General features: G+C 44.1%; 1 protein-coding gene across 5 annotated transcripts in view; it reads right to left on the reverse strand.

Moving 5' to 3' along the window:
* The window catches only part of LOC135511835 (receptor-type tyrosine-protein phosphatase epsilon-like), a 100,610-nt gene that overhangs the window by 30,082 nt on the left and 55,719 nt on the right, over positions 1–14,809 (reverse strand). For 2 of the 5 annotated variants that reach the window (XM_064933317.1, XM_064933319.1), the window contains 3 exons: positions 12,074–12,130; positions 9,288–9,424; positions 2,936–3,026 (listed from right to left, as the gene is read on the reverse strand). In XM_064933317.1, coding sequence (XP_064789389.1) covers positions 2,936–3,026; positions 9,288–9,424; positions 12,074–12,130 — 285 coding nt within the window. Of the gene's footprint in view, positions 1–2,935; positions 3,027–8,748; positions 8,768–9,287; positions 9,425–12,073; positions 12,131–14,809 lie in introns of those variants that run through there. The other 3 variants (XM_064933318.1, XM_064933320.1, XM_064933321.1) reach the window with 2 other exon arrangements.

Here is a 14,809-nt window from a genome sequence, read left to right on the forward strand (position 1 = left end):
TCACATGGAAGGATGTTGGGATATCACTAGTTAATGATATAGAGAGAATGAGATGGAGCCCCTCACATGGAAGGATGTTGGGATATCACTAGTTAATGATATAGATGTAGAGAGAATGAGATGGAGCCCCTCACATGGAAGGATGTTGGGATATCACTAGTTAATGATATAGATGTAGAGAGAATGAGATGGAGCCCCTCACATGGAAGGATGTTGGGATATCACTAGTTAATGATATAGAGAGAATGAGATGGAGCCCCTCACATGGAAGGATGTTGGGATAACACTAGTTAATGATATAGATGTAGAGAGAATGAGATGGAGCCACTCACATGGAAGGATGTTGGGATATCACTAGTTAATGATATCGATATAGAGAGAATGAGATGGAGCCACTCACATGGAAGGATGTTGGGATATCAGTAGTTAATGATATAGATGTAGAGAGAATGAGATGGAGCCACTCACATGGAAGGATGTTGGGATATCAGTAGTTAATGATGTAGAGAGAATGAGATGGAGCCCCTCACATGGAAGGATGTTGGGATATCCCTAGTTAATGATATAGAGAGAATGAGATGGAGCCCCTCACATGGAAGGATGTTGGGATATCACTAGTTAATGATATAGAGAGAATGAGATGGAGCCCCTCACATGGAAGGATGTTGGGATATCACTAGTTAATGATATAGATGTAGAGAGAATGAGATGGAGCCCCTCACATGGAAGGATGTTGGGATATCACTAGTTAATGATATAGAGAGAATGAGATGGAGCCCCTCACATGGAAGGATGTTGGGACATCACTAGTTAATGATATAGATGTAGAGAGAATGAGATGGAGCCCCTCACATGGAAGGATGTTGGGATATCACTAGTTAATGATATAGAGAGAATGAGATGGAGCCCCTCACATGGAAGGATGTTGGGACATCACTAGTTAATGATATAGATATAGAGAGAATGAGATGGAGCCCCTCATATGGAAGGATGTTGGGATAACACTAGTTAATGATATAGATGTAGAGAGAATGAGATGGAGCACCTAACATGGAAGGATGTTGGGATATCACTAGTTAATGATATAGATGTAGAGAGAATGAGATGGAGCCCCTCACATGGAAGGATGTTGGGACATCACTAGTTAATGATATAGATATAGAGAGAATGAGATGGAGCCCCTCATATGGAAGGATGTTGGGATAACACTAGTTAATGATATAGATGTAGAGAGAATGAGATGGAGCCCCTCATATGGAAGGATGTTGGGATATCACTAGTTAATGATGTAGAGAGAATGAGATGGAGCCCCTAACATGGAAGGATGTTGGGATATCACTAGTTAATGATGTAGAGAGAATGAGATGGAGCCCCTCACATGGAAGGATGTTGGGATATCACTAGTTAATGATATAGAGAGAATGAGATGGAGCCCATCACATGGAAGGATGTTGGGATATCACTAGTTAATGTAGAGAGAATGAGATGGAGCCCCTCACATGGAAGGATGTTGGGATATCACTAGTTAATGATGTAGAGAGAATGAGATGGAGCCCCTCACATGGAAGGATGTTGGGATATCACTAGTTAATGATATAGATGTAGAGAGAATGAGATGGAGCCCCTCACATGGAAGGATGTTGGGATATCACTAGTTAATGATATAGAGAGAATGAGATGGAGCCCCTCACATGGAAGGATGTTGGGATAACACTAGTTAATGATATAGATGTAGAGAGAATGAGATGGAGCCACTCACATGGAAGGATGTTGGGATATCACTAGTTAATGATATCGATATAGAGAGAATGAGATGGAGCCACTCACATGGAAGGATGTTGGGATATCAGTAGTTAATGATATAGATGTAGAGAGAATGAGATGGAGCCCCTCACATGGAAGGATGTTGGGATATCCCTAGTTAATGATATAGAGAGAATGAGATGGAGCCCCTCACATGGAAGGATGTTGGGATATCACTAGTTAATGATATAGAGAGAATGAGATGGAGCCCCTCACATGGAAGGATGTTGGGATATCACTAGTTAATGATATAGATGTAGAGAGAATGAGATGGAGCCCCTCACATGGAAGGATGTTGGGATATCACTAGTTAATGATATAGAGAGAATGAGATGGAGCCCCTCACATGGAAGGATGTTGGGACATCACTAGTTAATGATATAGATGTAGAGAGAATGAGATGGAGCCCCTCACATGGAAGGATGTTGGGATATCACTAGTTAATGATATAGAGAGAATGAGATGGAGCCCCTCACATGGAAGGATGTTGGGACATCACTAGTTAATGATATAGATATAGAGAGAATGAGATGGAGCCCCTCATATGGAAGGATGTTGGGATAACACTAGTTAATGATATAGATGTAGAGAGAATGAGATGGAGCACCTAACATGGAAGGATGTTGGGATATCACTAGTTAATGATATAGATGTAGAGAGAATGAGATGGAGCCCCTCACATGGAAGGATGTTGGGACATCACTAGTTAATGATATAGATATAGAGAGAATGAGATGGAGCCCCTCATATGGAAGGATGTTGGGATAACACTAGTTAATGATATAGATGTAGAGAGAATGAGATGGAGCCCCTCATATGGAAGGATGTTGGGATATCACTAGTTAATGATGTAGAGAGAATGAGATGGAGCCCCTAACATGGAAGGATGTTGGGATATCACTAGTTAATGATGTAGAGAGAATGAGATGGAGCCCCTCACATGGAAGGATGTTGGGATAACACTAGTTAATGATGTAGAGAGAATGAGATGGAGCCCCTCACATTGAAGGATGTTGGGATATCACTAGTTAATGATATAGAGAGAATGAGATGGAGCCCCTCACATGGAAGGATGTTGGGATATCACTAGTTAATGATATAGATGTAGAGAGAATGAGATGGAGCCACTCACATGGAAGGATGTTGGGATATCTGTTCTTTTCTCTGTTGTCTTCTTTGTTGGCCTCCTGGCATGTCCCCTGGGTATATCCAGACGGCAACGACTGAAAACAAAACAGAACACACCACAGTCAGTCAGTCACAGTCAGTCACAGCCAGCTAGTCAGTCCGTCAGTCAGCCAGCCAGCCAGTCCGTCAGCCAGCCAGTCACATCACATTCAGTTAGTCAGCCAGCCACTCGTACAGTCCGTCAGCCAGCCAGCCAGTCCGTCAGCCAGCCAGTCACATCACATTCAGTTAGTCAGCCATTCAGCCAGTCAGCCAGCCAGTCACATCACATTCAGTTAGTCAGCCATTCAGCCAGTCAGCCAGCCAGTCAGCCAGTCAGCCATTCAGCCAGCCAGTCAGCCAGCCAGTCAGCCAGCCAGTCAGCCAGTCCGTCTGCCCGCCACTCAGTCAGTCAGTCAGCAACACTAGGCTGATCCCAGATCTGTTTGTGACAACGACCGTAGGACGACCACAGCACAAACAGATCTGGGACCAGGCTAAGCTGCACTGTACTGTTTTACACCTGTTGTATCCTGAGCACGTGGCGAATAAACTTTGAACCTTTAAAAACCTGAACCTGAAGTGGTTCAACAGTTAACATAACATACCGTCCATTGAAAACCTCTCAGGTTACCAGGACTACATTGGCCTTGCTTCCAGGCAGAGCATGTGCATTGGTGCATTGTATAGTGTAACCAATAGGTCTTTGTTAAGGCAGTCTATCGGCACATCCTGTACAACCTCTTGTCCATTAACAGTGACTAACGTAAACTTCCTCTACGTGGAAAACCTCCCACAAAGAGTGTATCGTACGGTCCAAAGATCTTGAATCATCCTGAATCATAAACTCAAGGCTGCGTTTGGACGGCCGTAGAAAAAAAAACCCTGAATCACGAATCCCCAAATAGAACACAGGGACACTTTATCAACGAGTCATACATGTGTGACAAGATATCAGAACACACAGGGTCCAACACAGTGTCTGGGTATCAAGATATCAGAACACACAGGGTCCAATACACTGTCTGGATATCAAGATATCAGAACACAGAGGGTCCAACACAGTGTCTGGAAATCAAGATATCAGAACACACAGGGTCCAAAACAGTGTCTAGGTATCAAGATATCAGAACACACAGGGTCCAACACAGTGTCTGGATATCAAGATATCAGAACACACAGGGTCCAACACAGTGTCTGGATATCAACACACAGGGTCCAACACAGCGTCTGGATATCAACACACAGGGTCCAATACAGTGTCTGGATATCAACACACAGGGTCCAACACAGTGTCTGGATATCAACACACAGGGTCCAACACAGTGTCTGGATATCAACACACAGGGTCCAACACAGTGGCTGGGTATCAACACACAGGGTCCAACACAGTGTCTGGATATCAACACACAGGGTCCAACACAGTGTCTGGATATCAACACACAGGGTCCAACACAGTGGCTAGATATCAACACACAGGGTCCAACACAGTGGCTAGATATCAACACACAGGGTCCAACGCAGTGTCTGGATATCAACACACAGGGTCCAAAACAGTGTCTTGGTATCAACACAGAGGGTCCAACACAGTGTCTGGATATCAAGATATCAGAACACACAGGGTCCAACACAGTGGCTGGATATCAACACACAGGGTCCAATACACTGTCTGGGTATCAAGATATCAGAACACACAGGGTCCAAAACAGTGTCTTGGTATCAACACACAGGGTCCAACACAGTGTCTGGATATCAAGATATCAGAACACACAGGGTCCAACACAGCGGCTGGATATCAACACACAGGGTCCAACACAGCGGCTGGATATCAACACACAGGGTCCAACACAGTGTCTGGATATCAAGATATCAGAACACACAGGGTCCAAAACAGTGTCTTGGTATCAACACACAGGGTCCAACACAGTGTCTGGATATCAACACACAGGGTCCAACACAGTGTCTGGATATCAAGATATCAGAACACACAGGGTCCAACACAGCGGCTGGATATCAACACACAGGGTCCAACACAGCGGCTGGATATCAACACACAGGGTCCAACACAGTGGCTGGATATCAACACACAGGGTCCAACACAGTGTCTGGATATCAACACACAGGGTCCAACACAGTGGCTGGATATCAACACACAGGGTCCAACACAGTGGCTAGATATCAACACACAGGGTCCAACACAGTGGCTAGATATCAACACACAGGGTCCAACACAGTGGCTGGATATCAACACACAGGGTCCAACACAGTGTCTGGATATCAAGATATCAGAACACACAGGGTCCAACACAGTGGCTAGATATCAACACACAGGGTCCAACACAGTGGCTGGATATCAACACACAGGGTCCAACACAGTGGCTGGATATCAACACACAGGGTCCAACACAGCGGCTGGATATCCTTACTTGATCAAAATGAAATCCTACAGTACATTCTACCACTCAGCTTCTGATATAAATTCACTGTCCAATACAACATTGTACATTCATCCTACAGTGGTACCCATAAGGACCCTTATGGCAGACAGACTGTACATTACTGCTGTAGCAGTACTGAGAACATTACAGGAGAGGGTGACACCAACATTAAACTCCTCCCTGAAGACCCCATGTCAGCGTATACTGTAGTAGGACAGCAGTAGTACATTCATCTACTGAGAGGAGGAGAGGAGAGGACACCTACAATGACCTCCTCTCAGCGTATACTGTAGTAGGACAGCAGTGGTACATTCATCTACTGAGAGTAGCAGAGGAGAGGAGAGGACACCTACACTGACCTCCTCTCAGCGTATACTGTAGTAGGACAGCAGTGGTACATTCATCTACTGAGAGGAGCAGAGGAGAGGACACCTACACTGACCTCCTCTCAGCGTATACTGTAGTAGGACAGCAGTGGAACATTCATCTACTGAGAGGAGCAGAGGAGAGGAGAGGACACCTACACTGACCTCCTCTCAGCGTATACTGTAGTAGGACAGCAGTAGTACATTCATCTACTGAGAGTAGCAGAGGAGAGGAGAGGACACCTACACTGACCTCCTCTCAGCGTATACTGTAGTAGGACAGCAGTGGTACATTCATCTACTGAGAGGAGCAGAGGAGAGGAGAGGACACCTACACTGACCTCCTCTCAGCGTATACTGTAGTAGGACAGCAGTGGTACATTCATCTACTGAGGGTAGCAGAGGAGAGGAGAGGACACCTACACTGACCTCCTCTCAGCGTATACTGTAGTAGGACAGCAGTGGTACATTCATCTACTGAGGGTAGCAGAGGAGAGGAGAGGACACCTACACTGACCTCCTCTCAGCGTATACTGTAGTAGGACAGCAGTGGTACATTCATCTACTGAGGGTAGCAGAGGAGAGGAGAGGACACCTACACTGACCTCCTCTCAGCGTATACTGTAGTAGGACAGCAGTGGTACATTCATCTACTGAGGGTAGCAGAGGAGAGGAGAGGACACCTACACTGACCTCCTCTCAGCGTATACTGTAGTAGGACAGCAGTGGTACATTCATCTACTGAGAGGAGCAGAGGAGAGGAGAGGACACCTACACTGACCTCCTCTCAGCGTATACTGTAGTAGGACAGCAGTAGTACATTCATCTACTGAGAGGAGCAGAGGAGAGGAGAGGACACCTACACTGACCTCCTCTCAGCTTATACTGTAGTAGGACAGCAGTGGTACATTCATCTACTGAGAGTAGCAGAGGAGAGGAGAGGACACCTACACTGCCCTCCTCTCAGCGTATACTGTAGTAGGACAGCAGTGGTACATTCATCTACTGAGGGTAGCAGAGGAGAGGAGAGGACACCTACACTGACCTCCTCCCTGAAGACCCCATTGTCAGCGTATACTGTAGTAGGACAGCAGTAAGAACACATTCTTATTTACAATGGCGGCCTACCCCGGCCAAACCAGGAAGACGCTGGGCCAATTGTTAAACCGCCCTATTGGACTCCCAATCACGGCCGGTTGTGATACAGCCTGGATTCGAACCAGGGTGTCTGTAGTGACACCTCTAGCACTGAGATGCAGTGCCTTAAACCGCTGTGCCACTCAGGAATCCAAACACAGAGAGTGGTAGAGGATTAGTCCTTACATTGAACTCCTCTCTGACCAGTTTGTCTATAAGTGATTACAGTACTTGGACAGTAGTAGTAGTAGGAGAAGAGTCCTTACATTGAACTCCTCTCGGACCAGTAGGAGGAGAAGAGTCCTTACATTGAACTCCTCTCGGACCAGTAGGAGGAGAAGAGTCCTTACATTGAACTCCTCTCTGACCAGTTTGTCTAGAAGTGATTACAGTACTTGGTCAGTAGTAGGAGGAGAAGAGTCCTTACATTGAACTCCTCTCTGACCAGTAGGAGGAGAAGAGTCCTTACATTGAACTCCTCTCTGACCAGTTTGTCTATAAGTGATTACAGTACTTGGACAGTAGTAGGAGGAGAAGAGTCCTTACATTGAACTCCTCTCTGACCAGTTTGTCTAGAAGTGATTACAGTACTTGGACAGTAGTAGGAGGAGAAGAGTCCTTACATTGAACTCCTCTCTGACCAGTTTGTCTATAAGTGATTACAGTACTTGGTCAGTAGTAGGAGGAGAAGAGTCCTTACATTGAACTCCTCTCTGACCAGTTTGTCTAGAAGTGATTACAGTACTTGGTCAGTAGTAGGAGGAGAAGAGTCCTTACATTGAACTCCTCTCTGACCAGTAGGAGGAGAAGAGTCCTTACATTGAACTCCTCTCTGACCAGTTTGTCTATAAGTGATTACAGTACTTGGACAGTAGTAGGAGGAGAAGAGTCCTTACATTGAACTCCTCTCTGACCAGTTTGTCTAGAAGTGATTACAGTACTTGGACAGTAGTAGGAGGAGAAGAGTCCTTACATTGAACTCCTCTCTGACCAGTTTGTCTATAAGTGATTACAGTACTTGGTCAGTAGTAGTAGGAGAAGAGTCCTTACATTGAACTCCTCTCTGACCAGTTTGTCTATAAGTGATCACAGTACTTGGACAGTAGTAGGAGGAGAAGAGTCCTTACATTGAACTCCTCTCTGACCAGTTTGTCTAGAAGTGATTACAGTACTTGGTCAGTAGTAGTAGGAGGAGAAGAGTCCTTACATTGAACTCCTCTCTGACCAGTTTGTCTATAAGTGATTACAGTACTTGGTCAGTAGTAGTAGGAGGAGAAGAGTCCTTACATTGAACTCCTCTCTGACCAGTTTGTCTATAAGTGATTACAGTACTTGGTCAGTAGTAGTAGGAGGAGAAGAGTCCTTACATTGAACTCCTCTCTGACCAGTTTGTCTATAAGTGATTACAGTACTTGGTCAGTAGTAGTAGGAGGAGAAGAGTCCTTACATTGAACTCCTCTCTGACCAGTTTGTCTATAAGTGATTACAGTACTTGGTCAGTAGTAGTAGTAGGAGAAGAGTCCTTACATTGAACTCCTCTCGGACCAGTTTGTCTAGAAGTGATTACAGTACGTGGACAGTAGTAGGAGGAGAAGAGTCCTTACATTGAACTCCTCTCGGACCAGTTTGTCTATAAGTGATTACAGTACTTGGACAGTAGTAGGAGGAGAAGAGTCCTTACATTGAACTCCTCTCTGACCAGTTTGTCTAGAAGTGATTACAGTACTTGGTCAGTAGTAGTAGGAGGAGAAGAGTCCTTACATTGAACTCCTCTCGGACCAGTTTGTCTATAAGTGATTACAGTACTTGGACAGTAGTAGTAGGAGAAGAGTCCTTACATTGAACTCCTCTCTGAAGAGTTTGTCTAGAAGTGATTACAGTACTTGGACAGTAGTAGGAGGAGAAGAGTCCTTACATTGAACTTCTCTCTGACCAGTCTGTCTAGAAGTGATTACAGTACTTGGTCAGTAGTAGAAGGAGAAGAGTCCTTACATTGAACTCCTCTCTGAAGAGTTTGTCTATAAGTGATTACAGTACTTGGACAGTAGTAGGAGGAGAAGAGTCCTTACATTGAACTCCTCTCTGACCAGTCTGTCTAGAAGTGATTACAGTACTTGGTCAGTAGTAGGAGGAGAAGAGTCCTTACATTGAACTCCTCTCTGAAGAGTTTGTCTATAAGTGATTACAGTACTTGGTCAGTAGTAGTAGTAGAAGAGTCCTTACATTGAACTCCTCTCGGACCAGTCTGTCTAGAAGTGATTACAGTACTTGGACAGTAGTAGGAGGAGAAGAGTCCTTACATTGAACTCCTCTCTGACCAGTTTGTCTAGAAGTGATTACAGTACTTGGACAGTAGTAGGAGGAGAAGAGTCCTTACATTGAACTCCTCTCTGAAGAGTTTGCCATCGTCAGCGGATCGTATCCTGGTCTCCTCCTCCAGGCAGTCGACTGGGATGGGGAAGTAGGTTTTAGAGGCAGAGGGGGATCTGGGGAGCAGCACCACTGTCTGTTGTTCTGTGGACGAGGGAGGGGAGAGAGAGAAGACAGGTTCAGTGTGTTGCTCCAAGTGGTGGTGTGTGTGTGAGAGGGAGAGAGGGAGAGAGGGAGAGAGAGAGAGAGACAGAGACAGAGACAGAGAGAAAGAGAGGGAGAGAGAGACAGAGACAGAGAGAGAGAGAGAGAGAGGGAGAGAGAGAGAGAGAGAGAGAGAGGGAGAGAGAAAGAGAGAGAGAGAGAGAAAGAGAGGGAGAGAGACAGAGAGAGACAGAGAGAGACAGAGAGAAAGAGACAGAGAGAGACAGAGAGAAAGAGACAGAGACAGAAAGAGAGACAGAGATAGAAAGAGAGACAGAGACAGAAAGAGAGAGAGAGGGAGGGATAGGGAGAGGGAGAAAAAAGACAGAGACAGAGAAAGAGAGGGAGAGAGAGACAGCGACAGAAAGAGAGAGAGAGAGAGAGAGAGAAGGATAGGGAGAGATAGAAAGAAAGACAGAGACAGAGAGAATCAACATATATATATATATATAAACAGTGGCACACTGCCCACAACATGAGGTGGAAATGCCCTGCCAATATATGACCATGACACATATTTCCCTCAGATTACACAGACCCACAACTAATTTAAAACTCCCATATCTACTGGTTGAAATGCCACAGCATGCCACCACAGCAGCAAGATTTGTGACCTGTTGTCACAAGAAAAGGGTAAACTGTGAAGAACTAACACCATTGTAAATAAAACCTAGATTTATGTAGATTTATTTTCCTATAGGCACTTCAACAATAAAACATTTGAAATGTCTCTATTATTTTAAAACTCTTGTGAGTGAAATATTTTACTGTTCATTTCAGATGTTTTATTTCATGTGTTTCCCATGCCAATAAATCTCCTTTTGAATTGAAATGAGAAAGACAGAGAGAGAGACAGAGAGAGAGACAGAGAGAGAGAGAGACAGAGAGAGACAGAGAGAGAGAGAGAGAGAGAGAGATGCGTCAACAGTAACCTTGGGAAAATCCTCTGCATTATCATTAACAGCAGACTCGTACACTTCCTCAATGAAAACAATGTACTGAGCAAATGTCAAATTGGCTTTTTACCAAATAACCGTACAACAGACCATGTATTCACCCTGCACACCCTAATTGACAACCAAACAAACCAAAACAAAGGCAAAGTCTTCTCATGCTTTGTTGATTTCAAAAAAGCCTTCGACTCAATTTGGCGTGAGGGTCTGCTATACAAACTGATGGAAAGTGGTGTTGGAGGTAAAACATACGACATTATAAAATCCATGTACACAAACAACAAATCCAATTTTGATAAACTCCCATATCTACTGGGTGAAATTCCATAGTGTGCCATCACAGCAGCAAGATTTGTGACCTGTTGCCACGAGAAAAGGGCAACCAGTGAAGAACAAACACCATTGTAATTACAACCCATATTTATGCTTATTTATTTTATCTTGTGTCCTTTAAACATTTGTACATTGTTAAAACACTGTATATATATAATATGACATTTGTAATGTCTTTATTGTTTTGAAACTTCTGTATGTGTAATGTTTACTGTTGATTTTTATTGTTTATTTTGTATATTATCTACCTCACTTGCTTTGACAATGTTAACACATGTTTCTTATGCCAATAAAGCCCCTTAAATTGAATTGAATTGAGAGAGAGAGAGAGAGAGAGAGGGAGAGAGACAGAGGCAGAGAGAGAGACAGAGACAGAGACAGAGAGAGAGACAGAGAGAGACAGAGAGAGACAGAGAGACAGAGAGAGAGAGAGAGAGACAGAGAGAGAGAGACAGAGAGAGAGAGACAGAGAGAGAGAGAGAGACAGAGAGAGAGAGACAGAGAGACAGAGAGAGAGAGACAGAGAGAGAGAGAGAGACAGAGAGAGAGAGAGAGAGAGAGACAGAGAGAGAGAGACAGATAGACAGAGAGAGAGAGAGAGAGACAGAGAGAGAGAGACAGAGAGAGAGAGACAGAGAGACAGAGAGAGAGACAGAGAGAGAGAGACAGAGAGAGAGAGACAGAGAGACAGAGAGAGAGAGAGAGAGACAGAGAGAGAGAGACAGAGAGAGAGAGACAGAGAGAGAGACAGAGAGAGAGACAGAGAGAGAGAGACAGAGAGAGAGAGAGAGAGAGACAGAGAAAGTTGAGTTGAGAGGAAGTGGTGATGCCTGTATGTACACAGAGACGTTCCGGAGAAGCACATTTCTCCAGAGACATTTACAGACAAATTGATTAGGTTGGACCTTCAGGACCCTTCATCCATCGCCACCTGGGTTCCTAGAGAAAGCAAATCTACGACCAATCAGACGTACACAGACATTCATTGAAATCATTGTATTAAAATACTGTACGTGCGACACACACTAACTGATTTCAAAAGATGAATACTCTCCATCTAAATCTAGACTCTTTACAAAAGTGATGTACGTTTATTAGAACGCCACTAGTTGTTAGAGGTCACTGTCCCCAGAGCCAGCATCACCAAGCCAGAGGAAGCACAGCCACACTATAGAACAGCAGACTCTGTCCCCATGCAACAATACTCTGGAAGGTTTTTGTTAAGAGTCCGGAAGCCCTGGAAGAGGTGTGTTAGTGACACGTGGGTTACGGACCCAGGTACTATGGCAACCGTATACCTGACCTGATGATGGGTGGGTGTTTAACTCCTCCGAGATGTCTATGATGTCAACGGTGTGCCCTGTACACCGTGGGGGGGGGGGGGTGAGTAGACAAACAGACAGTTTCATATTGTGACATGATGTCCTACCAGTCGGTTACCAAGTCAATCAAATGATTATTCATGTCTTTCTGCCACGAACATACAGGTGCAGTACAGGAACTAGCTTCATACGTCTGCAGAGTGAAAATCCCTCGAGAAATAATCTTAGTTTCTGTTAACCGCATTGTCAATGTGCCAAAATAAACACACACACACACACAAACACACACACACACACACACAGACACAGACACAGACACACACACACACACACACAAACACACACACACACACAGACACAGACACACACACACGCACACACACACACACACCAGATAAAATCCACTGTAAACCTTCTGACAAAAGTGTTTGAAATGTGACCTGAAGAGTTGAATGGTTACCAGTCTGAGCATGTGCTATGGCCACTCGTGTCAACAATATCCCATTTATATTCTGACCAGGAACTCAGTGTTGTTACCAGGACAGCCAATAGGAAGCCTGCTCTACGGTTCAGTTGTATTCTGACCAGGAACTCAGTGTTATCAGGACAGCCTATAGGAAGCCTGCTCTACGGTCCAGTTATATTCTGACCAGGAACTCAGTGTTGTTACCAGGACAGCCAATAGGAAGCCTGCTCTACGGTTCAGTTATATTCTGACCAGGAACTCAGTGTTGTTACCAGGACAGCCTATAGGAAGCCTGCTCTACGGTTCAGTTAGATTCTGACCAGGAACTCAGTGTTGTTACCAGGACAGCCTATAGGAAGCCTGCTCTACGGTTCAGTTATATTCTGACCAGGAACTCAGTGTTGTTACCAGGACAGCCAATAGGAAGCCTGCTCTACGGTCCAGTTATATTCTGACCAGGAACTCAGTGTTGTTACCAGGACAGCCAATAGGAAGCCTGCTCTATACGGTTCAGTTATATTCTGACCAGGAACTCAGTGTTGTTACCAGGACAGCCTATAGGAAGCCTGCTCTACGGTTCAGTTATATTCTGACCAGGAACTCAGTGTTATTAGGACAGCCTATAGGAAGCCTGCTCTACGGTTCAGTTATATTCTGACCAGGAACTCAGTGTTATTAGGACAGCCTATAGGAAGCCTGCTGTCACGAATATTACCGAAGGTGGCTCCCCTTCCTGTTCGGGTGGCGCTCGGCGGTCGTCGTCGCCGGTCTACTAGCTGCCACCAATCCCTTATTCCTTTTCGTTTGTTTTGGTCTCATTGTTTTCACCTGTTCCTTGTTGGGGTTTTGGGATGGGTGTTATTTAAGTTTGTTTCTGTCTCATTGTTTTCACCTGTTCCTTGTTGGGGTTTTGGGATGGGTGTTATTTAAGTTTGTTTCTGTCTCATTGTTTTCACCTGTTCCTTGTTGGGGTTTTGGGATGGGTGTTATTTAAGTTTGTTTCTGTCTCATTGTTTTCACCTGTTCCTTGTTGGGGTTTTGGGGTGGGTGTTATTTAAGTTTGTTTATCCCTCTGGTGTTTAGTTTATCCCTCTGGTGTTTAGTTTATCCCTCTGGTGTTTAGTTTATCCCTCTGGTGTTTAGTTTATCCCTCTGGTGTTTAGTTTATCCCTCTGGTGTTTAGTTTATCCCTCTGGTGTTTAGTTTATCCCTCTGGTGTTTGTACGGGCTTGTTGTTATTGTACGTTAGTGGTGTATTGTTGATTTGGGGTTTTCGCTGTCCGGTGTTTGTAACAGTGGTTTTGGGTTGTTGTTTGCGCCTGTGTTTTGGGCGTCACCCTATGTTGTCCCTGTTCCTGTTACGGAGGACGGAGGACATTAAAGTGTTTTTCCCCCCCCGTCTACCTTCTGCTCTCTGCGTCTGACTCCACACCCATCACTCTCCCGGCGTTACACCGGCTCTATACTATACTTTACGTTGTTCGATAAGATATTTCAGTTTTAGAAAGCATTGTAATAATAACATGTTATGAGTATTTATGAGGATAACAAGTCCTTTGAAGGTACATAATGTTTCCACTTAACTCCAACTCGTGTAATGTTGGGATATCTCAAAAACAAACACTTCTCTCGTGTGTCAAACAACGCAGCTAATAGAGGATTATCACAGTGATAATGTAATGAATAACCGAAGTAACAACGCAGCTAATAGAGGATTATCACAGTGATAATGTAATGAATAACGGATGTAACAACGCAGCTAATAGAGGATTAACACAGTGATAATGTAATGAATAACGGATGTAACAACGCAGCTAATAGAGGATTATCACAGTGATAATTGTAATGAATAACGGATGTAACAACGCAGCTAATAGAGGATTATCACAGTGATAATGTAATGAATAACGGATGTAACAACGCAGCTAATAGAGGATTATCACAGTGATAATGTAATGAATAACGGATGTAACAACGCAGCTAATAGAGGATTATCACAGTGATAATTTAATGAATAACGGATGTAATAACGCAGCTAATAGAGGATTATCACAGTGATAATGTAATGAATAACGGATGTAATAATGCAGCTAATAGAGGATTATCACAGTGATAATGTAATGAATAACGGATGTAAAAAGGCAGCTAATAGAGGATTATCATAGTGATAATCTAATGAATAACGGATGTAACAACGCAGCTAATAGAGGATTATCATAGTGATAATTGTTATGAATAACGGATGTAAAAA

The sequence above is a fragment of the Oncorhynchus masou genome, chromosome 24 (genome assembly GCF_036934945.1).
Source record: "Oncorhynchus masou masou isolate Uvic2021 chromosome 24, UVic_Omas_1.1, whole genome shotgun sequence".
Taxonomy (NCBI): domain Eukaryota; kingdom Metazoa; phylum Chordata; class Actinopteri; order Salmoniformes; family Salmonidae; genus Oncorhynchus; species Oncorhynchus masou.